The 25,980-nt window shown below is 41.2% G+C and overlaps 1 protein-coding gene across 1 annotated transcript in view; it reads right to left on the reverse strand.

Moving 5' to 3' along the window:
* Nucleotides 1-25,980, reverse strand: part of TMEM117 (transmembrane protein 117) — a 244,784-nt gene that overhangs the window by 31,397 nt on the left and 187,407 nt on the right. The window contains exon 6 of the mRNA XM_063134815.1: nucleotides 25,468-25,627. Within this exon, the coding sequence (XP_062990885.1) occupies nucleotides 25,468-25,627 (160 nt within the window). The remainder of the gene's footprint in view (nucleotides 1-25,467; nucleotides 25,628-25,980) is intronic.

The raw sequence follows: 25,980 nt of genomic DNA on the forward strand, positions 1-25,980 counted from the left end.
CTGCCCTCTAGCAAATGTCTGGGGATCAGACAACACGCTAACCCATGGTTCAACAAGCAATGCACACTCAACCACTGAGTGTGGGTTAGTGTGTTGTGCACACTCATGGACTCCACCCCAACTTTCCCACATTTAAAGGGCATTCTAAACCATTCAAGTGAATGTGCTTGGAATCCTCACCACAGTTAGGGAGCCTGATAGTGCAGGCTTCCTGATTGCATAGAGGACTCTATCCAGCCAAATGTCCTCAGAATCCTCCTTCAGACTTCCCCGTTCAATATGGAAATGTCAGAGGAGGGTGTGCACTCCCCTCCACATTATTACAGTTCCCAATTGTGCTGAGGATTGAGCTGCTGAACATGCTTAGAATCCCCTTTCAGACCTTCTCACTCAATGTGGGATGGAACTGGTGAATATAAAGACACTGGGGTGGAGCCAGCATAAGCACCCCCTTCCTCCATGGGTTCAAATTTGTAATGCCTGAACAGAGCTGAGAAGGGTTCCTGATCATGAGGAGGATCCTACATCGATCCAACCAAACATGTGAAGAACCCCCTTCAGATCTTCCCGCTGCATGTCAAGGGTGGAGCTGATGCTTGTGGGGGAGCTGGGGGTGGGGCTAGCATGCACAGTCCCATTCCTACCTCCATGCCTTTTGACAACGTATGGAGGCAACCCCTCCACAGAGCTAAAGTCTGTTCAGGGTGTGTTGGTGTGTGCATGGCCAGAGTGGGGGCCATCAGAGAAGAACAAAAATTGGCTGCAGCTGCAATTCTGTGGACAGATAACAGGGAACAATTCCCATTTGGGGTTTACATTTGAGGACACATGCATAGGACTGTGCTGTAAAAGCGGCATTCACAAGACAACTCCCCTATTTTGCTATTTGCATCGTTTATTTTTTTTCCAGTTTAAATTATTTAGAATAAATATCATCCAATAATCCTAAACATGGATTAATTATCATCCAATAATCCTAAAAACAGATTAATTGGTTGGCCTTGATTTTTTTTCATAAAATGGCATTAGTACATAAAGTACAGGAAAAAACTAACGTGGTAACAGATTATTCAAGGAGACACCCAATGCATGTTTATGTGAATTGGCATCTCAGCCCCACAGCCTATAGACATAATGCAAGCAGAGCTGGCAATATGGAAACTTTCAGCCAAGTTGGCCACGGCTTGTCTGGTTCAAACAGCCAATACAAGCTGTACTTCCAGATCGCCCACAGAAGAGCACTCTCTGGCATCTGTCATAAGGAACACTTTTCGATTGATTATGCATCATTTACTCAAAGTTTTGTCACGGGAGCAATAAGGACACAGTAGTCTCTTACCATTAATGCAAGGTCTACCAGTTTTATCGTTTTTAGCAATAACATGAAGCTTCATAAAACTAGCATGCTGACTGGGTTATTGTACTGTACCTTCCACACAGGTACAGCAATGCTCATTCCTAGCAATTCAGGGAAATGAAATAAGCTCATATTACTGAGAGCACGGGAAGCTCATTTCGCAAATAGAAACAAACAGGTTGTTCTTCTGCCCCTGTCATTTCCAAGCCAAGATATATACTGCCCACATAAATCAACCCCCTTAACCAACGAACAAAATCATAAAACCAAATATAGAGCTTCAAATGAGAGTTTAAAAACCAAAAAGGGAGGGGGAATAAATCTGTTCTACATTATTCCCTTTGACCCCAATGCAGAAGCTTCCTTACGGAGTGCACAAGCACAAAAAAATGCAATTTCAGCTCTTTTTATACCAGAGCAATATATCTACCTTTGCCAAGTCCATGCAGAAAAAGATGAATTTCATCCTAAAAGGCTTTCGCTGTTTAGAAATCACTTGGGAAGACTTGTCAAAACACACACACAACCGCCAGCCCAGTTCTAATTGCACTAACTCAACCTGGTTTTGACAAGCAAAACTATTTGGTTTGAATATCAAAACCCTTCCTCGTCAAAATTCTCCTGTCAGAAGAAAAAGCACAAATTAAATGCTTCTTGGGCGGGGAGATCTGAAAGATGGAATTGGAGTTTGGTCGTGAGCCTTGAATGAATTAAAGGCCTCTGCCAGTCAGATGAGAAGCTATTTATAGCACCTCAGAAGCAATGGCTGTGGTATAATTTTAGAAAATGACGTGAGAGAGAGATGAGGGGTAAACCTTCAGAGGGTTCAGTAATTTAGTTTAGAGAAGGTTCCATAGTTTAAATGCATCCTTGAAGCACATCCAGGCTTTTGATGGATGCCCTTTTGTGACCCCCTCCCTTCTCATCTCCTAGACCCGTCCTGCTTGATTGCTGATGCAACCCCTTATTAAAAGAATTCTTGTGAGAACTCTCAATGACAGTCTTACAGTTTGAGAGAGATCTCTCTTGCCCCCTGCCTCTGCCCCAAATCTCTTCTGAGCACTCTTCTGTACAGAGCAGTTCCACAGCTGACTTCCTCTCAGAAAAGGATGAATATTTCTACCTTACTGTGGGCCAAGAAGGAACTGACACTCTAGCTCTAACAAATTTGAACCCACTGCTAGTGCCACGACATATGACGCCTCACCCTGTGGAACTGAGAGGTCTAATGCTGGTATTACCAGCTCACTGCCACTAGCTGAAGTATTTCTTTTCCATTACCCTATACCCTCAAAGAATACCAGGGCAACTATCTTGCTGCTGTATAAATTTCTAGCTCCAATTTACATGGGTACTGACCACCATGCTGGATAAATAACAATGTTTTGATTTTCTGATATAGTAACAGTAACAGTTCATGTTCTTCTAAAGCAGCCCTCCCCAACCTTTTGCCTTCTACAGCTTTTGGACCACAACTCCCAGCATTCCTCACCATTGGTTCTGCTAGCTAGGGCTGATGGGAGTTGAAGTCCAAGACATCTTGAATGCATGAGGTTGGGGAACCCTGTTCTAAAGCGAAGTAAAATAATAAAACCAGCACACGCACACACACATACCCACCAATATCTACCTCCTTTCCCCCTTAGCTTCCTGCTCAACTTGCCTAACTGCTCTTGGAAGCTCTCTCCCTCTCCTGCAATTGCCAAACCCCTCAGAACTCCACAGACCAATCCCGATCCAGGAATGAAGCTCAGTTGCCATAAAGTTCCACCATCAGTACAACTAACCCAACAATAAATATAATCTGAACTTGAATAAATGCAACAGTTGCCCATTTTGCTGCACCATGGGCCAAGAAGGAACTGAAAGCCCAGCTTGAAGTGATGCCACATGTCTACCATGGAGCAGAAAGCCTTTGGCTCCACCCACCACTGGACACCCCCACCCCTGACACAGAGATCTTCTCTGGAATTGAATCTAGCCCTGGGGCTGTATCCTCCTTACCATAGATTCAGTTCAAGGCGCAATGGTGCCCACCCTAGCATGGCTATAAGGGACAGCAGGATCAGTAGAAGAAGAGGTGTCTTTGCCCTGGGAAGGGTGGACACTTATCCATGCAGCTCTTGAGTGGCTTGCCATGGAGGATGTGGTGAAGTATTTAAAAATGGGCATAGGTTTGGAGAGATGGGTTTTATTTTAACAAGGCATTCCTGATGGAATGTTCCATTAAAGTCTTTTTGGCTTTGTAATAGTTTCATTAAAAACACAAAAGCAGGAGTTACACTATTATCAGTGGGAAACTAAGCATCTTGGGGACATTAAAAGGTAGAAGAAGGCATCCCTGGGATGGGTTTTTGGAGTAGGGGAGGAGGGAAGGTCCTCCAGGGGCAGAATGACTATTTTGCAGTAGTTGAAGGTAGTTTGGGAATTTTTTGCACTTTTGCAAGGGATTCGTATGGCCTCTTGGGGCTGAGGTAGGTGGATTACTCACAGTAGACCTTAGAGGACAAAGAAAACCACATTTTCATGATAGATTTGTGGGGGTTTTGTTACAAGTTTTAGTATTTTAGTTTTTTAATGGGTTGTAATCCACCCAGAGAACATTGGTTACTGGAAAGATTAGAATTAAGGGGCTCAGGGGAACACCTTCCCTTTTGTTGAAAGGACAATTGCCTAGCTTAGTCAAGTTTTGGCCTGGGGAAAGTTCCTAGCATTTACTCTCTCTTCCCAGGTGTGAAGAGATGTTTATTTGCTGAATAAAGTTTTGCGGTTTACTTGTCAGACCTCTTTTTGTCTTACATTGCAGTGGGAGGGCTTGGAAACATGACACCACCAAATGGCGAATCAGGGACAGCAGCCACAGGACCATGTAATATAGCAAAATGAGAGCACAGATTTATTTATCCTAGAAATGAACAGTAAGCTCTTCAGGGAAGGTGCGCTTTAAAAAAAGATAAATCACAAGGGTTATTTGTTTGTTATTTATCTACAGCATTTTCATCCCACTCTTCACCCAAAAGAAAGCCCTGCAGAGTGGTTCACGTAGATTAACAATGAGACAGTCCTGAAAAGGAAAAGGGATTGGGAGGGAGGGAGGAGGGGGAAGAGGAAAATTCAGGCACCAGTTCTTAGTTTCAAAGTTCTTATAGGGCTTCTTTCTGCAGAGAAGGGCAGAATGAGCTCCTTCTCTGGCTGATGCATGGGAGACACAGGGGTGCAGCCTCCCAGTGGCCCCTGGTTCTTGATTAGGATACAAGGTAGGTGTGTGTATGTGTGTGTGTGTGTGTAGAATCTAAATGGAGTCCAGAAGGGTGTGATGAAAATGCAAACTAAGCCACACTATATTATTAGTATTAGTATTAGTACTTACATTTCTATACCACCCCATAGCCAAAGCTCTCTGGGCGGTTACCAAGATTAAAACACTGAACATTAAAAACCGATATACAAAATTGAAAACCATAAAAAGCATAAAAACCAATTAGATAATATTCATTTAAAACAACTATTCTGGGTCAGTTAAAAACTCAACATATGCTGTTAAATGCCTGGTAGAAGAGAAAAGTCTTGACTTTGCCCCGAAAAGATAACAATGTTGGCGCCAGGCGAGCCTCATCAGGGCTCTCTGGGCCCTCTCCCTTGTTGCCATCCTCTGAGCTTCCCTCAGAGTAGGCACCTGGAGGAGGACCTTAGATATTGAGTGCAGTGAATGGGTAGGTTCATGTCAGGAAACTGAATAGGAACATAGGGAGCATAGCTGTTATTCAGAAGACACAGTAATTTAGTAGCCAAGGTGTATCTTTAGTCAATCTCTCTCTCTCTCTCTCTCTCTCTCTCTCTCTCTCTCTCTCTCTCTCTCTCTCTCTGCTTTAAGAACAAGAGAGCTGGGACTCAGAGGTTTGAATAAACTTTGGTGGGAAAGGAAGGGAGCCAAGTTAGAGTTTCTCCTTCCTAAAAAGAAGGGATCTGGGAAAACACTGCCAATAGGAAGAATACAAGAAAGATGGGGGATTGCAGGACACTCACTAGACAGCTGAGAAGCCATGGTAACAGATAGGATTCTCCAGTGGGGAAATGCCTTACACATCTCTCTCCCTTGAAGGGGAAAGGGAACTTATCAAGGACAATTTCAGTATGAACTGAGTTCATATTGATCTGGTGGTGGTGGTGGGAGGGATACTTTAGCTAGGTGTCCATGTCAGGCTCCCAAGGCATGACAAAATGATAAGAAGATAGGATGCTGCCTTACACCAAACCAGACGATCTAAGTCAATATTGCCTTCAAACTGACTGGCAGTGGCTCACCTGGGTTTCAGGTAAGAGTCTTTCCCTGCCCTACCTGGAGAAGCCAGGGACTGAATCTGGGACATGATGCACGCAAAGCAGGTGTTCTATCACAGAGCTACAAGATGAGTTATACCCTCCTTCTTCCCAGTGGTCTTAATGGCCAGCGCGTTATTCCCATATCCTTTAATAGAGTTATGACCTGCTTAATCCTAGTTACTGCTGTCTGTCTATTCACATCTCCCTGCAGGTGTGCTTCAAGTCATCTCTTACTGTCAATAATGTTACACTTACTCCAGTCAAGGAAGCTCGTAGTCTTGGCTTTATATTTGATTCCTCGCTCTCCTTTATTCCTCATATTGAGGCAGTAGCTAAATCCTGTCGTTTTTTCCTGTATAATATTGCCAGGATTCGATCATTTTTGTCTGTCTCTTCTGCCAAGACTCTTGTTCATGCATTGGTTATTTCTCGGTTGGACTACTGCAACCTTCTTCTCACTGGCCTTCCTTCTTCTCACATCAGTTCGTTGGTTTCTGTTCATCACTCTGCTGCTAAGATCATCTTCTTGGCTCGCCGCTCTGACCATGTTACTCTACTTCTGAAATCTCTTCATTGGCTTCCAATTCACTTCAGAATCCAATATAAACTTCTCCTGTTGACCTACAAAGCTTTTCACTGTCTAGCTCCTTCCTATCTTTCCTCTCTCATCTCACACTATTGCCCCGCTCGTGCTTTTTGCTCCTCTGATGCCATGTTTCTCACCTGCCCAAGGGTCTCTACTTCCCTTGCTCGGCTTCGTCCATTTTCTTCGGCTGCCCCTTACGCCTGGAACGCTCTTCCAGAACATTTGAGAACTACAAGTTCAATCGCAGCTTTTAAAGCTCAGCTAAAAACTTTTCTTTTTCCTAAAGCTTTTAAAACTTGATTTTGTTCTGACTTTTATACTGTTAGTTTTACTCTACCCTGTGCCTGTTTGGTGCATTCCCTTCCCCTCCTTATTGTTTTATTATGATTTTATTAGAATGTAAGCCTATGCGGCAGGGTCTTGCTATTTTATTGTTTTACTCTGTACAGCACCATTGATGGCGCTAAATAAATAAATAAATAAATAATAATAATAATAATAACCAAGTCATGGATTTGTAACATGGATACTCTAGTTGGCAAAACACTTGCATTTCTGAGAAGTAAGGGATAACCCTTTTCTAAACAAATGATAAATCAATTGTCTCACTAGAGGAGCAATTCACCAAATCAGAATAATGAACAGGCCCTTGGAGACATTACACCAATGATTACTCAATGTGAATAATTTATAAAAAGTCATGGTGTTGGTCATGTGTTTTACTCCGTTTATTTTGACATCTACCTATTTTTTATTCATTGATACAAGAGCCTGAGGTATAACCTTTCTGTAATGTCTGCAGAGAGCAAATGTTGACAACTGAAGTTACTGTGTTCATGGTATTATGCCATTTATAATGTCACCAAACATTGCGGAGAATAAAACTATTTATTTATTTATTTATTTATTGCATTTCTATACTGCCCAATAGCTGAAGCTCTCTGGGCGGTTTACAAAATTAAGACAATTCAAGTATAAAACAACAGTATAAAACCATAATATATAATACAATATAAAAGCTCAACCAGATAAAAACAGCAGCAAAGCAAAAATACAAATTTAAAATACAAATTTAAAACACCAAGTTAAAATTAATTTATAGACTGTTAAAATACTGAGAAAATAACAAGACCTTCAGTAAAAAAACTGCTTTCAAAAGCGATGATAAAACGTTTGAAGAAATTTGAAAATAGCTTTAATATAGAATGAAACAAATAAAAACAACCATATCTAATTCCAGTCATAGTCAGTGGGTTGGATCCTTGGTCATACTTAGACCAGACCCATTGATATCAATGGGACTTAAGTTAGTAATGACTAACTTATGTTACACTGATTTCAGTGGGTCTGCTCCAAGTATGTCTAAATTGGGATCTAACCTAATGACTATTACAACTTGATAACCTAGTAAATAATTATTTATATATTTGGTCATTAATTATCATCTTTACTATTCAGATATTATGACTCTGGAGTGTTCTCTGGTACTATAGGCTCTCATGAGTGAGAACAGGACTAGGAAGTGGTTCTTGTCAGATTACAACTCCCATTATCCCTCTTCACTGGCTATGACTAGGACTGATGGGACCTGCAGTCCAACATCTGGAGGGCCACACATTCCTCAACACTGCATCAAAAAATGGAGAGAACAGTAGTTTTGAGAGCACAAAAACCATCAACATTTGAATGTCCGTGAATTGTGTCTTTCTCTGAGGTCACTGTGAAGGTGTGGAACACACAAAAACAGGATCAACCAGTCCATACATGAATGATGCAACAAAAATTAAAATTCAGGAAATGAATGATCACAAATAAGTGATGACAGTTATATTGTATCATTCTCACACTGCTATATTCATTAAGTTAGAGTAGCCCAGTGTCCAAATTTACAGAAAATATTCTCCATTTCAAGGGCTCTGAGAGGACGGTCCTCTGTTTGATGGCATATTCTGTTCTAAGGGCTCTCAAGTCCATGACCCGTTTATCAGAGCTTGCTGAAAAGAAGCCAGTATTGGCTCTACTGTGGTAAGCAGTAACATTCTCCCGACAGCAGGGGTGGGGGACCTCAGGCCCGGGGCCTTCTGGGTTACCCAGAATGCAATGGCCCCTTCTTCTGGCCCCACCCCCTTTCCCCCAGTCAACCATCGTTGGGGGTTTCCCAGCCTTTGTGCAGTACTTCCCCCTTTCTAAAACGTCGAACCTGTCCTAAAGTTTACCTGCTGGCGGAAAAAGCTGAAAGCACAAACATGCTGGTGCTATTTATACTTTTGGCCCCACCCTTTTTGCCTTGGCTTTGCCCCGTCTGCCCACCACTGGAATGCAGCCCCCCAACTGAATCTGGCCCTTGGTCTGAAAGAGGTTTCCCACCCCTGCCCTAGAGAGAGAGAGTCAAGGCAGGACAGAAGCGTGAACTGGAATCCAGCTTCAAACATGATTGCTTCACTGCCTTTTCCCCAGTGTAAAAATGGTCAGGGTCTTCCTTTCTGAAATAAACAACAAGGACTCCACTGCTGTTCCCACTGATAGTCATGTCAAAACACCTCCTGCTTACAACAACCTTAATCAGCCATCAGACTGGAGCCTAATTTTGTGGGAGTGATGCATTAGCCATTCTTTGCACGTCTTCCCGTTTACCTAATTAAGCTTGACTAGGGAAGAGCAGCTCAGTCTCCAGCTGTAATTAGAGATCGTTTTCACCGTATTCGTCTTGATACACTATTGCTTTGATTTTGTTTTACAAAATTCTTGCTGTTTAATGCCTCAGGTCTGCCAGCACCTGAGGTCGCAGAGATCAAATCAATCATGTGACAGGTAGAAATCTGCTCCTCCTCCACCACCACCACCAAACTCCACATTTCCTTGGAATTTACTCTTCTAATAAGAGAGGCTCTTTTGGATTTTACTATGACTTGTATAGATGACAATAGCAAATGAGAACTTGTAAGGTTAATTAATTTGGCATGATAAATTTATATACAAGACTGGGAAGGCAAGACCTCCCTCCCCTCCCTTATTGTTATTACAGATCATTTCAAGGTGCTTTTGTTTCTGTACTATGCAAATTTCACACCTGATCAGGCCTTTCAGAAACCCTGGAGACTGGAGCAATTCCTACATTAGGAAGGGATTGGGAGCCTCTTACCCTGATGGAACAAGCTCTTGTCCATTTACAGGCAAACAATGTACCAGAACGCTGCCACAGCTAGTGTGACTCCATAAGAGAACAGCCGTTTGGCAAGCTTGCTTAGGTAAGATTAATTCCCTGCCACACAAGCCCGATTCCATAATGTAATAATTATATAACACAACCCACTGAGCGCACAGTAATAGCCAACGTAGACATTTTAAAACATATTTTGATTGTGACCTGTGGGATGCTAGGAACCGCGTTGCACTAAGACTCCATTCTTGTTTATGTTTCATTATTTAAAAGCATTTTTTTAAATATATATATATATATATATATATATATATATATATATATATATAAAAAACCTTAAAGCTACAGTTGTTCTTGTTTCTGGGGCCGGGGGGGGGGAGGGGCGGGGAGTCTCCATTCTTACATCTCCAAGGCATAACTCCAACACTACACAGTGGAAGAAATAAGCATTCCTCGGAAGGAAAAATAACAACACCTATAACATCCAATTGTGCAGCAAATAAAGAGGGAGAGGAGAAAAAAATAACTTCCCTTCCACTACATGAAGTGGAGGAACAAAATTATCCATTAATGGCCACAATCAAGTATTATTATAACAGATGCTAATATACCTAAGGTACTCATTACTGGGAGACACCTAGTGATTAAGCATGCATATCCCTTTTGTTATGCAAAATAGGCGGCAGCTTTATGGTACATTGCAGGCGCTCAAAGGCAATAAAAATAAGTATGTCTTTCAACTAACGCACTCTCCAGTAGCCATCAAACTTTCCGAGGCAGCACAAACAACTGCCATTTAATCGGCTACGCAGAAATGAAGCAATCAGATGCAGAACATTACTCATATTTTGTCCTGCTGTTTCTGTATACAATAAAGCTAATAGCAAACCATTTCTTTACTGTACGCTATGCAACTACTAATACGTATTGGCATGGCCAGGGAGGATTATTGTCTGAAACATCCCAAGCACCCCATGAAAGCCTTAAAGGTGTATTTAGAATCAGAGCTTACCTACAATTATTTTTAAGATAATGTTCCGAAAATAGAAATAAATAGAACCACATGACAGGGTAGCTCTGAAGATGAATGTAACAGTGTGACCTGGTTAGACAAAGAGAAGGTAATGCTTACAATCTATTTTTGAACCACACAGACATTTCAGGTGTCTTAGAGCCAGCCTACACATTTAAAAAAAGTATGCCATGCAGACCTTCAGAGATGGACCTTTTTCACACAGCAGGTGGGATTGAATGCACCCCTCCATATACATCTCCTTGTACCAAAACAAACAAACAAACAAACAAACAAAAACCTAGCATGTCAGGAAGATGGGCAGGCTAGAATATACTTTTCATGCCATGCTAGTTTTCTAGAGGCACAGTAGGAGTGAGCATTTAAATCAATCAGGACACAAAATTTGATGTGCCTTCTGAAGTGGTACAGTCTCAGGAGGACTGTGCCACATATTTTTCTTATTATACAGATGCCCTTAGTCCACAAATGTGACGTTGAAGAGCTTCCATGTAGCAGAACTTGGCATCACTATGCTATGAACATGGTGCAGCGGATCACAAAAGCTAAAAAAGTAGGAGTGAGTGAAGTTAATTTCAGATACATTGAATGTCTCACTTGTTCTTTATTGCAGTGATTTAACATTAAGATGTTATGTAGAACAAGTTTGTCTTAATTTTGAGCTGTAGAATCAGACATGTGACTGAGGCCTTGTTGGGGTGGGCAGCCATGGGGGACAGCCATGTTGAGGTAAGCATGCTCCCTTGGGGGCAGCTATGTTGTCCACTTATTTGGCTTCCAAAATGTGGTTGCGCAAAAAAACCAAAAAAACAGGTGCTAGCCTTAACCAAAAACGAAACAATAGATAATAAAGAAGTTCAGGAACTAAATAATAAATAAGATTTAATACATAGTGTGATTTTAAAATTAACACTTAATATGATTTTCAGAGAGCACTTTTTATACACATTCAATACTGATAATCTAATAAAAACTGTGCTCAGTCACCACAATAAGCATAGGCCATTATTGATCATTGAGCATGGTTTTTATTATATTATCTGTACTGAATGTGTATAAAAAGTGCTCTCTGAAAATCATATTAAGTGTTAATTTTAAAATCACACTATGTATTAAATATTATTTATTATTTAGTTCCTGAACTTCTTTGTTATCTATTGTTCCAAAATATGGTCACCCTTATGACAGCAAAGGATAAAAGTTTTCATTTTATCTTGTACACCGCTCTGAAATTTTTCAATGGGGAGCGGTATATAAATATACTTGCTCAGAAAGCAAAAGTATTTTTTTTAATTAATAATAATAATAATAATAATACTCCTGTTGGTAAGTTATTTGCATTCACCTATATTTAAAACTGTAGAACATTTGTTTAAAACAACAATATCTATTTTTGCGTCCTCATGGGGGAGGGGGGACACAAAATTCTAATTCTAATAAACTGATGCTTCAGATAAACTAAAACAGAGGAAACAAAAGAGAAAGCTGGGAAACCACAGTGAGAAGGGTTATTCGCCTCCAGGTTTGTCTGAGGGTTTCCAGCAGGGCTCTTCTTACGTTCTCATGTTGTTATTGTTTATTTGTATATTTATAATACATTTTTAACCTGCCTTTCAGAGTAAATACCCTTGGAAGGCAGCTTAGATATACATAAACAAAATACAACAACAATACAACATTTTCTAAAGCATCAAACATAGGCATTAACATTAAAAATAGTAGCAGACAAATATTTGCTAAAAGAGAGCATCCAAAAGCAGAATATGAACTTTGTAAGGATCTCCTAAAAACCTGCAAAACAGGGCTGTACGTATCTCCCCAGAGAAGGGTATTCCAGAGGCGAAGGGGCTACCATGAAAAAGCCCTGTACCTTATTCAATGTCCCCTATACTCACCACCCTCACCGCTCTTGTTGATGGGTCCATGAGCAGGGCCTCTGATACTCATCTTGAGGCCTGAGCAGGTTCACACTGGTGCAGGTGGCCCTTTAAAATCGCCTGGTGCAATGTTTTATGGCTTTAAAGGTCATTACCAGCACCTTAAATTGGGCCCATAAACAAATAAGCAGCTAATATAAGTGGTGCAGAAGAGGTAAAATATTATCCTATGCCTAGTTCCCTCAAGCATCCCACATTCTGCACCATATTGAAGTTTCTAAACTGTCCTTAAGGGCAGCCCCGTATATAACACGTTTCAGTAATCTAGCTTGGATGTAAGCAAAGCATTCCTCATTGTGGGAAGGTTCTGAAAAGTCAGTTGGCAGATATAATTAGAGGTGGGTAAGGAGGTACATAAGTCTTAATAGTTGCAATCTACCTCCTAAAAGAGTAACATTAACAGAAGTATAGATGCATAGGTATAACAAATCCCAATCTATTCATGACTGGGTAAATGAAGACATTTCTGAGCATTGGTGTTGAGAATGGAAATTCTGACTGCCAATCACTATAACACATGCAACACAAAGCAATAAAAGAATAACCACATCTACATCTTAGAACAATGAAGTCAATCAGAGAAGATTATGGCAGATGGATATTCGCTGCTGAGACTAATCACTGTACGAGAATAGCTGTTCATGCTTTGAGAAAATGGGGGAAAGTGTGCAATTTTTGACATTTCCAAGTTCTACAGAATTAGCTTTTTTATTATTTTGACAATAACTCAGAGTATCAGCATGCCCCCAACCCCAATGCACACACTGCTACAAATAATGTACCTGCATACCAGCAGTGACTGGTGTGATGGGGAAAAACAACAAATAAATCCTATAACTGGCCAGTGACTGAAAAGGAGGGGAACCCCTCCACCATTACCAATCTTAAGGTCTTTGGGAGAGGCCCTTTTTTGATATTGCTGCCTTCAGAAGTGTGCTTTGTGGAGATGCGAGAGAGGGCCTTCTCAGTGGTCCTTCCCAGGCTGTGGAGTTACCTGCAAAGGGAAGCTAGGTTTGCTCTCTCTCTGCCAGGAGACAAAGGCCTCTTTACTCAAGATGGTCTTTGGCATAAAAGCAGGTCTGTTGGATTGGATGCTGTTTTTATTCAGTTATCGGTGTGTTTTTATTATGTTTTGTTACAGTGACCATATGAAATGGAGGATAGGGCTCCTGTATCTTTAACAGTTGTATTGAACAAGGGAATTTCAGCAAGTGTCATTTGTATATACAGAGAACCTGGTGAAATTTCCTCTTCATCACAACAGTTAAAGCTGCAGGTGCCTTGCCCTTTTTTAAATGTGGTCACTCTAGTATAGTTCCTGCGCTTTAGCTGTTGTAATGAAGAGGGAATTTCACCAGGTTCTCCATCTATACAAACGACACCTGCTGAAATTCCCTTTTCTATGCAACTGTTAAAGATTCAGGAGCCCTGTCCTCCTTTTCATATGGTCACCCTAGTTTTGTTATTGTTTTAAGCAAGTTTATTTATGATTGCACGCCACCATTTTTCTTGATAGAAAGGAGGGGTAGAAATCAAATCAATCAATCAATCAATCAATCAATCAATGTGTATCTATTGGAAGAAGCCAAGGCAAGGACTGACCCATGTTCATGCAGCAACATCTGGACATACTCAGCAACATCCAACACAGAATGATGATCTCATTTGCCTGTGTCTGCACAGGAAGCTGTGGGCCATTCCCAGCAGTAGGATTGCACAGTGCTGCCTGACCCACTCCTGCCCTGCTTGCCTTGGTGGCCCGTTTTAGCTCCAATTCTGTTGGCACTCAATCACCCAAGTCCACGATTAGAAGGAGTAGTGATAGCACAACAGTGTCAGCAGGATTCAAATAACAGAATGCAAGTCTGTCTAGCACTAGGCCCTGTAGGATTCCAAGCAGTAAACCCAACATAAGACCAACTGAGCCCAATTTAAGGGCCCTAAACTGTTTTCAGTAATTTGCAGGCTGCAGGATATGAGACCAACAGGAACATCCCCATCCTTGGTAAATTCAGAGCCTTGCAATCCGACAGACACTTATCTGGAAGTAAGTCCCATTGAACTCAATAGGCCTTATCTTTGAATAGATATATGTGATCCCACTGTCAATCTATAATCCATTTTGATAAATAAGACAATGTGTAGGGAAAATAAAATATTTTGAGGAGGTCAAAAAACTTCTGTAGAGGGGGAATGTGGTCATCACTGGCTGCCACATTCGGTACCCGCCAAACTATATGAACGTTCCAACACACACAAAGAAATGAAGTGGCCCTCCAAGCTTCCCAGCTATAAATGGTGTAGCATTTCATCTCAGCCCTGGACTCTCTTTCTTTCTTTTTTTTTAAAAAAACCAACAACCACAAAGGAAGAAACATTTGGATCAGTGCCATGGCATTGGGGGGCGGGGAGTTGCTTTTAACCCTCCCCCCAAACTGTTTCCCTAATTTTAAATGCCTAAATTAAATATAAATTAAAGGTTTTACTAGCTTGCAAGGAAAATAAAATTGATAAACACTGTCCTCTCACCACCACCCCATTTGTGTGTGTGTGTGTGTGTGTGTTAAACCAGGAAAATGGTGCAAATGGAAAGGGTTAAGCCTCCGTCCCACAGCTCCAGTCCAAATCCAGATGTTCTAAATTAGCTTTTAAGCAAACAAAAAGATACTGGTATAGTGTCTCACAATCACTCACTCACCTCATGTCTAGCTTGGCCCTAAGGGGGGAGACCAGGTGCTAGGGAATCCTTTGCTCTCTCTCTCTCTCTTACCCTATTCCTTACTAACCCTTCAAATTTACTTCTATAGAGTAGGGATCAGCAACTGGAAGTCTCAGAACCAAACCTGGGCCCGGACGAGCACCAGCTCAGTTGCCAACCCAATGGGGCAAAAGAGGTGTGTGAATGACAGAATGGATGGCTATGCCAACAATACTGGCTTATCATCCACTTTGGGGGGGATGGAACTGGGGAATCTAACCCATCACCCTCCATCCTTTCCCCCAAAGTAGCCCACCCATAAAACTTGTAGCTGATCAGAGCTATAAAAACAAAACAGAACAACTGTTAATGATCACAAAAGCTAAAACTCCATGGATACATCGTTAAACTGCTGGCTAACCTTTTCCAAAAGCTTTCTTGTATCGGAACCTATTAACAAGAGGCAGTGTGTGTATACTGTCATAACTGAACATTGAATGTAACTGTTGATAACAACTGAAGGCCAATCCACATGACCTTTTGGTGCTCGGCCAGATGCTTATTATCTTATTTTTCAAAGCTGCTAAGTCAATATCTGTTGTCTCTTTTTCATAAAAGTGAAAGTTATGTTGTGTGTCTACTGAGCACCTAGGAGGTTTGTTATATGAGGGTCTATGTCCCAGACTAGATGCTGGAAATGCAATGTCCCAGAAGCATACATTGAATGCCTGCTCTGAAGTTGTCTTCTGGCAGGATGGTCAGCCACAGGGTCAACCACATTCTGGAAACAGCATGACAATTAACAATCAGTACAGTGATACAGTCTACATTCTAGCTAAATGGAAATAAAAGTAGTTGCTATTTCAATTCACGCTCGTATGCCTCATGCTCATGGTTGCAGAAAGCCAAATGCCCTTGTTTTCCTTGACAGCTGGCTAAGCCACAGAATAGAACTAACAGAAAGATAAAGAAGCTGGTTCACACAACACACAAGCAAGGGTACAGGTTGAGTATGGTTTGAGTGTGGGTTGTCATTGAACTGTTGAATCGTGAGTTGTTGTGTTGTGTGAACTCAGCCATGCTGACAAACCATATTAACTATGAACAACTCACATTTTCAAAATCCAACAACCAACCATGGGTTCCCTTCATGGGTTATTCATGTTTACTAAACCATGGTCATGGCTAGGTTCAACAGCCCACATTTCAACAACACACTCAACACTTACTCAACCTGTACTCTGGCTTGTCATATTGTGTGAACCCAGTCAGCTGTACATTGAGAAGTACCTTTAGATGTGTTCTAGAAGTCATGTGCTCAGTTCTTCACAGCTTTGGATAAAGCTGGACCTGACTCTTTGGGAGATGCTTGGGCTGTGAGTAGGACCAACCTGCTAATGAAGCAGCATGAAACAGATGCTTGGGTTGCAGATCCAGGCACTATTTTCTGCTTCTAATATCCACCTCTGTGGATCCTTTTCTAAAATGAGCTCGTCAAAAGCAGAAGTGCATCATTCCCATTTTTTATTTTTTATTTTGTCTAAGCCCAATCGCTGCAAGCACTTAAATGTATTGTACTTTTTTGGTGCATTTCTTGTGAGGACTTTAAGCAATATTGAATTATTTCTCCAGAAGATAACTTCAGCCATACCTCCAACTGATCTGCTATTACAGTAAGGTCAGGCATGTCACAGTGTCTGATTAATGGAAGTGATTTACAGAAACTGTTCAGAGTTAAGATCCAATTACAATATAGGTCATAAATCCCTATATTTCTCTCAGTATAGAATTGCACATGGCATTAATTTGTGCTCTGAATGATCTAACTTTATATTGCTCATTGTTTCACATAAATGTTTCTCCAGGCATTAGAAGCTGGATACTACCTAACATTTCCCACATGGTACCGTAGTGACTTTCATTATTGGCGATGTCCTCTCTACCGATAAAATGATCAGTGCAAAACTTGGCAGAAAGGTATTCTTTAATGAGATATGGCAGTCACTTCCTGATATGAAGAAAATAGATTTTTATAAGCTACTTTATTCCATCTTTAAAAAAGGCATGTGTTACATATACAACTCATTGCTACTAGAAAGGGAGTTGCACATCAATTTGTTGTTCTTGTTGTTCTCTGAATGATGAATGAGAAAGGGTAAGGTTGACACACACATTTGACAGATGCCACTAAACATATGAAGCATTGAAAGGAAGGCCAAGGTGCATCTGAAAGCTGGTGGATGAGTAAAAAAAAAGAAAAAGAAAAACTAGAAAAATATAAACCTGACTGAGATGAGGTCAACAATTAACCTTGATTCCCTGTTACCCAATTAATTAAATCCAGATGGGAAAAGTCAGATACGTTGGATGAGGCGGGTCAGATAGACTAATGCATGTCAAGACAGGTCAAAGTCGTGAATAGTGCACACACAGAGGTAATCAAAGGGATAAATGCTGAAGCAGTGGATGGAAGGGCAAACAGCATGCACAGAGATGTCTCAAAAACATATCGGAAGCATAGGCTGAGTATTTTGTTTCATTTCATTTAGTTTTGCTTTGTTGTTATGCCCATTTATGGGCAACCAATAATTGTGATTCTAACTGTTTTGTTAAGATGTTACCTGGCATGTCATATTATGTGAAATCAGTTATCAATCATTTGGGCTAGCCAAAATCTGAAGACTCACAATAATGAGGGCTAATGGGCATAACTTAGCTTCTGATTTAACTTGTTCTCTCTGTGGTGGATCTCTCCCTGCACAGGCTGTTCGTGTGCACTCATTTGGATCAGACAATTATCTTCACTTCTCTTAGAACCTACCACCCACCACAAATAAACAAACACCCTTCTGTGGCAGTTGTACTGTGTTCACTATGTGCAATCCTTGCTGGAAATAACCTTCATTAATATAAATGGGATTTACTCCTAAGTAAACAAGGTGAGGATCAGGATGTAAATCAACAGCACAACTTTATCCTTTATCCTTTAATACTTTTATTATCTATATTTACTCACATTAAACCTAAAACCACCTGAATCAGGCTTCAAACACATCCTCTTTCTTCTTTCTAAAGCTTTTAAAACTTGATTTTGTTCTGACTCTTATACTGCCTGTTTGGTGCATTCTCTTCCCCTCCTTATTGCTTTATTATGACTTTATTAGAATGTAAGCCTATGCGGCAAGGTCCTGCTATTTATTGTTTTACTCTGTACAGCACCATGTACATTGATGGTGCTATATAAATAAATTAATCATCATCATCATCATCATCATCATCATCTTAGACTTCTCCAAAACTGACAACAGTCGAGCCTTTCTCAGGCTCAACCTCCACCCAGGTTTACATGACTTCCTATGATCTCTGACTTACTCATTCCTGATTCGGTATAGAATCATAGAATAGCAGAGTTGGAAGGGGCCTACAAGGCCATCGAGTCCAACCCCCTGCTCAATGCAGGAATCCACCCTAAAGCATCCCTGACAGATGGTTGTCCAGCTGCCTCTTGAAGGCCTCTAGTGTGGGAGAGCCCACAACCTCCCTAGGTAACTGATTCCACCGTCACACTGCTCTAACAGTCAGGAAGTTTTTCCTGATGTCCAGCCGGAATCTGGCTTCCTTTAACTTGAGCCCGTTATTCCGTGTCCTGCACTCTGGGAGGATCGAGAAGAGATCCTGGCCCTCCTCTGTGTGACAACCTTTTAAGTATTTGAAGACTGCTATCATGTCTCCCCTCAATCTTCTCTTCTCCAGGCTAAACATGCCCAGTTCTTTCAGTCTCTCTTCATAGGGCTTTGTTTCCAGACCCCCGATCATCCTGGTTGCCCTCCTCTGAACACGCTCCAGCTTGTCTGCATCCTTCTTGAATTGTGGAGCCCAGAACTGGACACAATAGATGAGGCCTAACCAGGGCCGAATAGAGAGGAACCAGTACCTCACATGATTTGGAAGCTATACTTCTATTAATGCAGCCCAAAATAGCATTTGCCTTTCTTGCAGCCATATCGCACTGTTGGCTCATATTCCTCTTGCGATCTACAACAATTCCAAGATCTTTCTCGTTTGTAGTATTGCTGAGCCAAGTGTCCCCCATCTTGTAACTGTGCATTTGGTTTCTATTCCCTAAATGTAGAACTTGGCATTTATCCCTATTAAATTTCATTCTGTTGTTTTCAGCCCAGCACTCCAGCCTATCAAGATCACTTTGAAGTTTGTTTCTGTCTTCCAGGGTATTAGCTATCCCACCCAATTTTGTGTCATCTGCAAATTTGATCAGCGTTCCCTGCACCTCCTCGTCCAAATCATTAATAAAAATGTTGAAGAGCACTGGGCCCAGGACTGAGCCCTGCGGCACCCCACTCGTTGCCTCTCCCCAGTTTGAGAAGGTTCCATTGATAAGTACTCTTTGAATCCGATTCTGCAGCCAACTGTGAATCCACCTAATAGTTGTTCCATCTAGCCCACTTTTAGCTAAAGCAACTTATTTCATTAGAAGAACATAAGAAACATCTAATGGATACCAGCTCAGCCTACTTGTCCATCTAGCTCTATATTTTCTACTCCAGCCTTCTCCAACCTGGTACCTTCCAGATGTTTTGAACTTCAGCTCCCATCAGTCCCAGCCAGCATGACCAATGCAGTCAAGAATCCTGGGAATTGTAGACCAAAACATCTGGAAGGTGGGGGAAGGCTGATCTACCCTGACTGGCAGCAGCTCTGCCAGAAGTCTTTCACATCAACTGCTACCTATGGACTAAACTAGGTGGGATGTCATTTGTATCACATGTTCAACCAGATTCTGTAAGCTGTGTTGTTCCAGCAATTCCGTCAGCCTTTCTGACTGTCAGCTCTGGCTCTCTATGGTTTCTGCATACACCAATTCCAGAAGTATATTTGTTGCTGATTGAACATGTGATAGAAATTTAGCCTGTGATCTCACATACTTACTTGAAACTGATGGAAATAGTTGTGCCCTACACATCTGTAAAGCTGCCCTCCCCAAAACACTACTACTAGTACTACTACTTCTTCTTGTTGTTGTTGTTACTATATTGGCTTCATCGTTTTGAGACCAACAATTCTTGTAAAGTGAGATGCAGTAAAAACATAACTACAGCTACACCATGCCTTATCCCAGGGATTGTTCCGAGATATCCCTGTGCATCCACATGATGTACAGGGTATCCTGGAGGCAGGGAGGGAAGATCGTCCTGAGACCGCAGGAGGTGTGGGCGGCCATCCCAGTTCCGTCCTGACTCCTCGTGAGTAAACATGAAGAGCTGGGAACCGGGCATGGGGCTTGGAGCTCTTCAGGCGCTCCATGCCCATTGGGGGTGGGATGGGTTGGGGGGAGTGGGAGCAGGTTGCTTCCCCCCCCCCTTTGGTGGAGAAGCAACTGTCTGCTCCTCTCCAGTTTGGTTTTTTTTAAAAAAAAAAAAAATGACAGATGGGCCATCCTTCCAGGATGTCGTGCAGCCATCTGGACACCCAGGGAGGATGGTGGAAGCTGGTCAGTCCGTGATCCCCCCCTACACCCTTGTGGTGTAGACATGCCCAAAGTCTGTCATCCCCCCTTTACAAACCACACACATGCTCACTTAGCATCATGGGAGCTACTTCACTATGGTGGGATCACATGGCACAGGGGTGTGGCTGGGAAGAACTTATGCAATTGACCCCACTTACATGACGTGATATTCACAGATGCTCCCAATGGAGTGACAATTCGCCATTGGAAAGAAACTTGGGATGTAGTGATGGCCACCACTTGGATGGCTTTGAAAGGATATTGGACAAATTCCAAGAGGATAAGGTGATCAATGGCAACTAGTCATGCTAGCTATATATAATCTCCAGGATCAAAGGCAGCATGCTTCTGAATACAAGTTGCTGGAGAACACAAGAAGGAGAGTTTTATGCACTCATGTCCTGCTTGTGGATTTTCCATAGTTATCTGGTTGGTCATTGTGTGAAGACAATGCTGGGCTGGTTAGGCTTTTGGTCTGATCCAGCATGGTTGTTCTTGTTTATATTCGTGTGTAGGAGGCCTCCAAAAGCTCCCCACCTATCCTTTTGTTTATTGCCTTATTTAATGGAAGATGATGCATAAAAAAGGTTAGCCCATTCTGATGGCTCCAGCCACTTTTGAAGAGTTGAATAGTGACATATTGGACATCAGGTGTGAACCATCTCCAAATCCTAACAATTTTGAGAAGGGAAATTTTTCATTGGGTATTCATGTAATTGGCTTTCTTCAACATTGATAATAATCTTTGCACATTAGATTGTTATGTTTCTATCTCTACAGTTAAATGCTGATAATGGAGTAACAGAGTAGCATAAATATAGAGGAAACAACATGAGAATTCTTCTGTTTATTTACTTTACGCTAGTTAATCCTCACATGGAAACTACCTTCTAGTTCCACTGAACAGAACTTACATGTTCATTTTATTCACAACCAAGTTGGCCCAGTTTAGTTAGAAGATCCTTAACTGCAATTATTATTTTTTTACCTGTAATTTAGTACCAACCTGAGTCAACCTGATTTGATTGGAATGGCAATTCAATGATGCTAAAGCCACCTTGTAAATAAGATGAGTCATCTGAGTTGTGCGTCCTAGATAAATATCTTTAAATAAATAACAACTGTGCTGTGCAAACATCATTCAAAAATGCAATTAAACTTAAGACTTACTCTGTGCAGTAAAAAATAAAATTAAAAATGGAAGAGCACCGAAGCCAAGGATTTTCAAATGAAGTTTCCTTCTTAGCTCAATACCCTCAAGGTCATCCTGTGGTGACTTCATTTTTCATAGTCAAAAGAATGATTTAGTAATAATGGTGGTAGCGGACAATAGCATCCTGTGCCTTCAATATAATGATATTCAGTGTTGCATAGGATAATGTATGGGCTATTCTTATTCATGTTTCTCATTGCAGCTACACAAAGCGGATTCATTTATTAGAAGGTCCTGTGCATCTCATTAAACACATTGCAAAGGAGAAAAGAAAAATAAAAGCAGAGGAAAAGCAGCATAAAGTTTTAAAAGTGATGCTCACACCTTTATAGTTTTCTTCATTAAGTGGAAGTTCAGACATAAACTATTATGCCATACAAAAAACAAAGGCAGCCATGCTGGCCCTAAGAAAAATTCTAAAATACATATAGTGCAGTACCCTTATTAAGCCAACTCAAAGATCACTAAAATGTACAAGCTTTCAAGATCTTAAGAACCCTTCATATGCCAAGTTTCTATCTGCTCCCTCTTCCATCATCTATTGGTTTGGCATACTCAGCAGAGCTGCACTGGAGTGGGGCACAGAGCATCATGGGACTGGAATGTATAAAAAGGCTAGTATATCTAACCCTGTGAAACATCCCCAAAGCTGCCCTCGTACAGAGATCATCCTCTTCCATATGGATTGCCCTGTGCCACAATCAGATATATTGCCGAAAGATGCTTGCACAGGTTCTACCATAAAGGTATGCAAGAAACGGGCAAAAGGCCATTTTTTCATCAACTTTCCTAGCCACAAGAGATAAACCAAGTAGCTGGCCATGTCAACAATGAAGCACAATGCCAGTGTCTCTAGCCAGGCCAGTGATACTGAAAGACGCTGAACAGCATGGAGCCCAAGTAGTATTATTGGAACACCTTTTAATCAGTTCTACATGTAAAGACACAATGTTTGCGAGGGGTGTGTGTGTCAGGTCATAGGAATAGAGGAGTATATTCAGTAGGGATACATGGATTGAATGAGAGCAAACAAATTGATGCTTAATCCAGACAAGACAAAAATGCTTCTGCTATGTCAAAAGATAGAATAGGGATTCAACCTGTGTTGGGTGGAACTACACTCCGCTAGAAGATTCAGGTTTGCATTTTGGTCCTAAAACTAGATGCTCAGATTTTAGTGGAGGACAGGAATGCATTTGCACAACTAGGGCTGGTACGTCAACTGCACTGGTCCCAGGCCTTAGTTGCATCTTTGCAGGGATGAACTCTATGTGGGGCCACATTTGAAAAGTGTTTGCAAACTTCAGCTGGTCCCGAGTGCTGTAGCCAGACTGCTACCACATTCTGGACCAGCTGAAGTTTGTGAACACTTTTCAAAGGTGGCCCCACATAGAGTTCATCCCCAAAAGATTTACAGGGAGCATTTGACTCCCTTGTTACAACTTCAGTGGCTACTAATCCATTTCCGGGCCCAATTCAAAGTGCTGGTGATGACCTTTCATAACCAGCACTTTGAATTGGGATCAAGCTATCTGAAAGACTGCATTCTCCCATAAGAGTGTACCAGAGCTTTAAGATTCCTTGGAGAGGCTCTTCTCTCAGCCCCACCATGATCACAGGCACATTTGGAAGAAACACAGGCAAGTGCCTTCTCAGTGATAGCTCCTAGACTTTGGAACTCCCTGCCAAGGGAGGTCAGGCTAGCTCCCTCTTGTGGTCCTTCCACTGGAAGTTTTATTTAAACAGGCTTTTGGCTGATGTACTGATGCTGATGCATGGCTGAAGTAGGTTCTAATTTGGTGGATACTGTTAGTTTTCCTTTTTGATGTATTTTTATTTGATGTGTTTTTATTTGATTTGATTTTATTATCCAGTTATTGGGATGTGTTTTTATTTGATGACTTTTAATGATTTAATTATAAAATGATTATTTTATCTGAATCAGTATTTTATTGTTAGCTACATTGAGCACTAATTGTAGTGGAAAGCTGGGATATAAATTTAAGTAAGTAAGTAAGTAAGTAAGTAAGAAAGAAAGAAAGAAAGAAAGAAAGAAAGAAAGAAAGAGGAAATCACTTTTTTCCAGGCCAGAGTATCTGTCCATGCAGCCCAGTATGACTCTACTGTGACACCTACACCCTGTTCAGATGACATGCTAAGCCAAAGTGGTTAAGGATTTTGAGCTAAACATTACGGCTTAGTGTGTTATGTGAAACATGACTCATGTGAGGGATTCCTAACCATGGTGGCTACATAACCACAGTTTAAACACGCTCACCAACCATTTGCAGCAAAAGGGTTTATGGCCTAACCATGGCTTAGCGTGTCACCGGAATAGGCCCATAGAGGCTTTGCCTGGTCTCAGGCAGGGACATAAACTGATCATTCACATCACCTGATTCCTGACTCCCTTAACTGGAAGTGCCATAGAACTAAATCTCAGCACAGCCTCAGTCTCCTGAACCACTTTCCTAAGATTCCTATCACGTATGGAAAATTGTGCAATGTAAGTCACAAATCAGACAGCGTTCAACACTGTTAAGTCCTGTTTATGTCAACTGGAGATATTTAAGTATAATGAAATAAATGGGAAGCTCAGGTGATTAGCTTTGGCTGGATCAAGCCTGCCATGTGTAAACCAGCCAGGCAACCATGTACTTGTGAGCATCCTTAGCGAAGCCAGACAGTGATAACTTGTGAATTGCTACACTCATTATGGTGATATCATGCTGGAAGCATTTGGTATTTCTCAGAAAAGTACCACAAACGTCCTCAACACCTTCAAGAAGAAATTATTACCACGGACTGGGGAGGGGGAGGGCAGAATGAGAGACTAATTTAAACCACTAAACAGTCAGTGACAAATACAACAGAATAAAAATAGAGTTCTCCAGAATAAACTAAATTCTTATTTTGCCTGCCAGAGCACTAGAATGTTTTGAAAAGAATATTCAAGTTGCAGTAGAGAGCTGAAATACCACATGAAGAAATCTTTGGCCTTAGACTGACTGTGTGCAGGAACTCCATTTTAGCAGCGAGATGCAAAAGAGCAAAGATTGGATGGCCTACAAGAAATTATCTCCTTAGAAACACTGGCTGGTAGGAATAAATCCGACACAACAAGCTGCCACTAGACTGGGTGAGAATGGGTTGGCATAAAGGGAAAGAGATGGCCTGCTGGGAATGGTTGTTAAATTCTTTCATTGTGTGGTGTGTAACCATATATTGTACATTCACAGTTCTCCAAACCTGGTTTTGTTATGTTATTTCAGCCTCACAATGTAGCCTTTCCATTACAACATGACTTGGCTTTTATTTATTTACTTTCCTCCTTTCTCTCATCCATGCCATTTTGGCACAGAGCAACCTCCATTTGTAAAGCCACCAACGCTTACCTGGCAAAATAAAGCTGAGAAAAATCAGACATATTTCTTTTTCTTTCTTTTTTTAAAGGCCAATTAGCTTTTTAAACCCTTCCCGGAGAACACTGATGTAATAAGCCTATTAATAGCGATTGCAAAACAAACATTTATTTGACTTTAGAAAGTCTCTTGGCTGAACAGCACATGCTGGAGCGGAAATCAAGCTAGAAAGCCATTTCAGCACTCTGGAAGAAATATTGGGATAATGTACCTGCATGACAATAAGAAGGTCAAACACTAAGATGAAGGAAGCCAAAAAGGCCCTTGAAACCTCATCGCTTGGCAGGAATCCACGATTCAGCTTGTCCCAGCTGATCCAGTCAGTTGTGATGACAAGTACAACCACCGAGGTCAAAGTAAACAGAACAGTCCTGAAAAAGGGGAAGCAGAAAAGATCTCATCAAATCACACAGTAAGGGGTGGGACGGAATTACAAGGTCACTTTTATTTAACCTGTAAGTACTTTTCAGTAACATTTGCATAGACTTGAAAATACTACTGAGCTATATTCTTCTAAGATTGTTCCCCATTTAAAAAAAAACCCAGGAAGGGTCATCAAGTAAATTGAGAACAACTGAGAACAGATGCTTGTTGAAAGCAGGGGAGAGGCAAATGGTTTTCTTAATGGGGTGGGGAGAGAATTAGTTGCCACCCTCAACACCCCCTTGAAAAATATATGTAAATCTATTGTTTTTAGATTTATGTTTTTATCATTTATTTCTAT

Source organism: Elgaria multicarinata, chromosome 9 (assembly GCF_023053635.1).
Source record: "Elgaria multicarinata webbii isolate HBS135686 ecotype San Diego chromosome 9, rElgMul1.1.pri, whole genome shotgun sequence".
Lineage (NCBI taxonomy): Eukaryota > Metazoa > Chordata > Lepidosauria > Squamata > Anguidae > Elgaria > Elgaria multicarinata.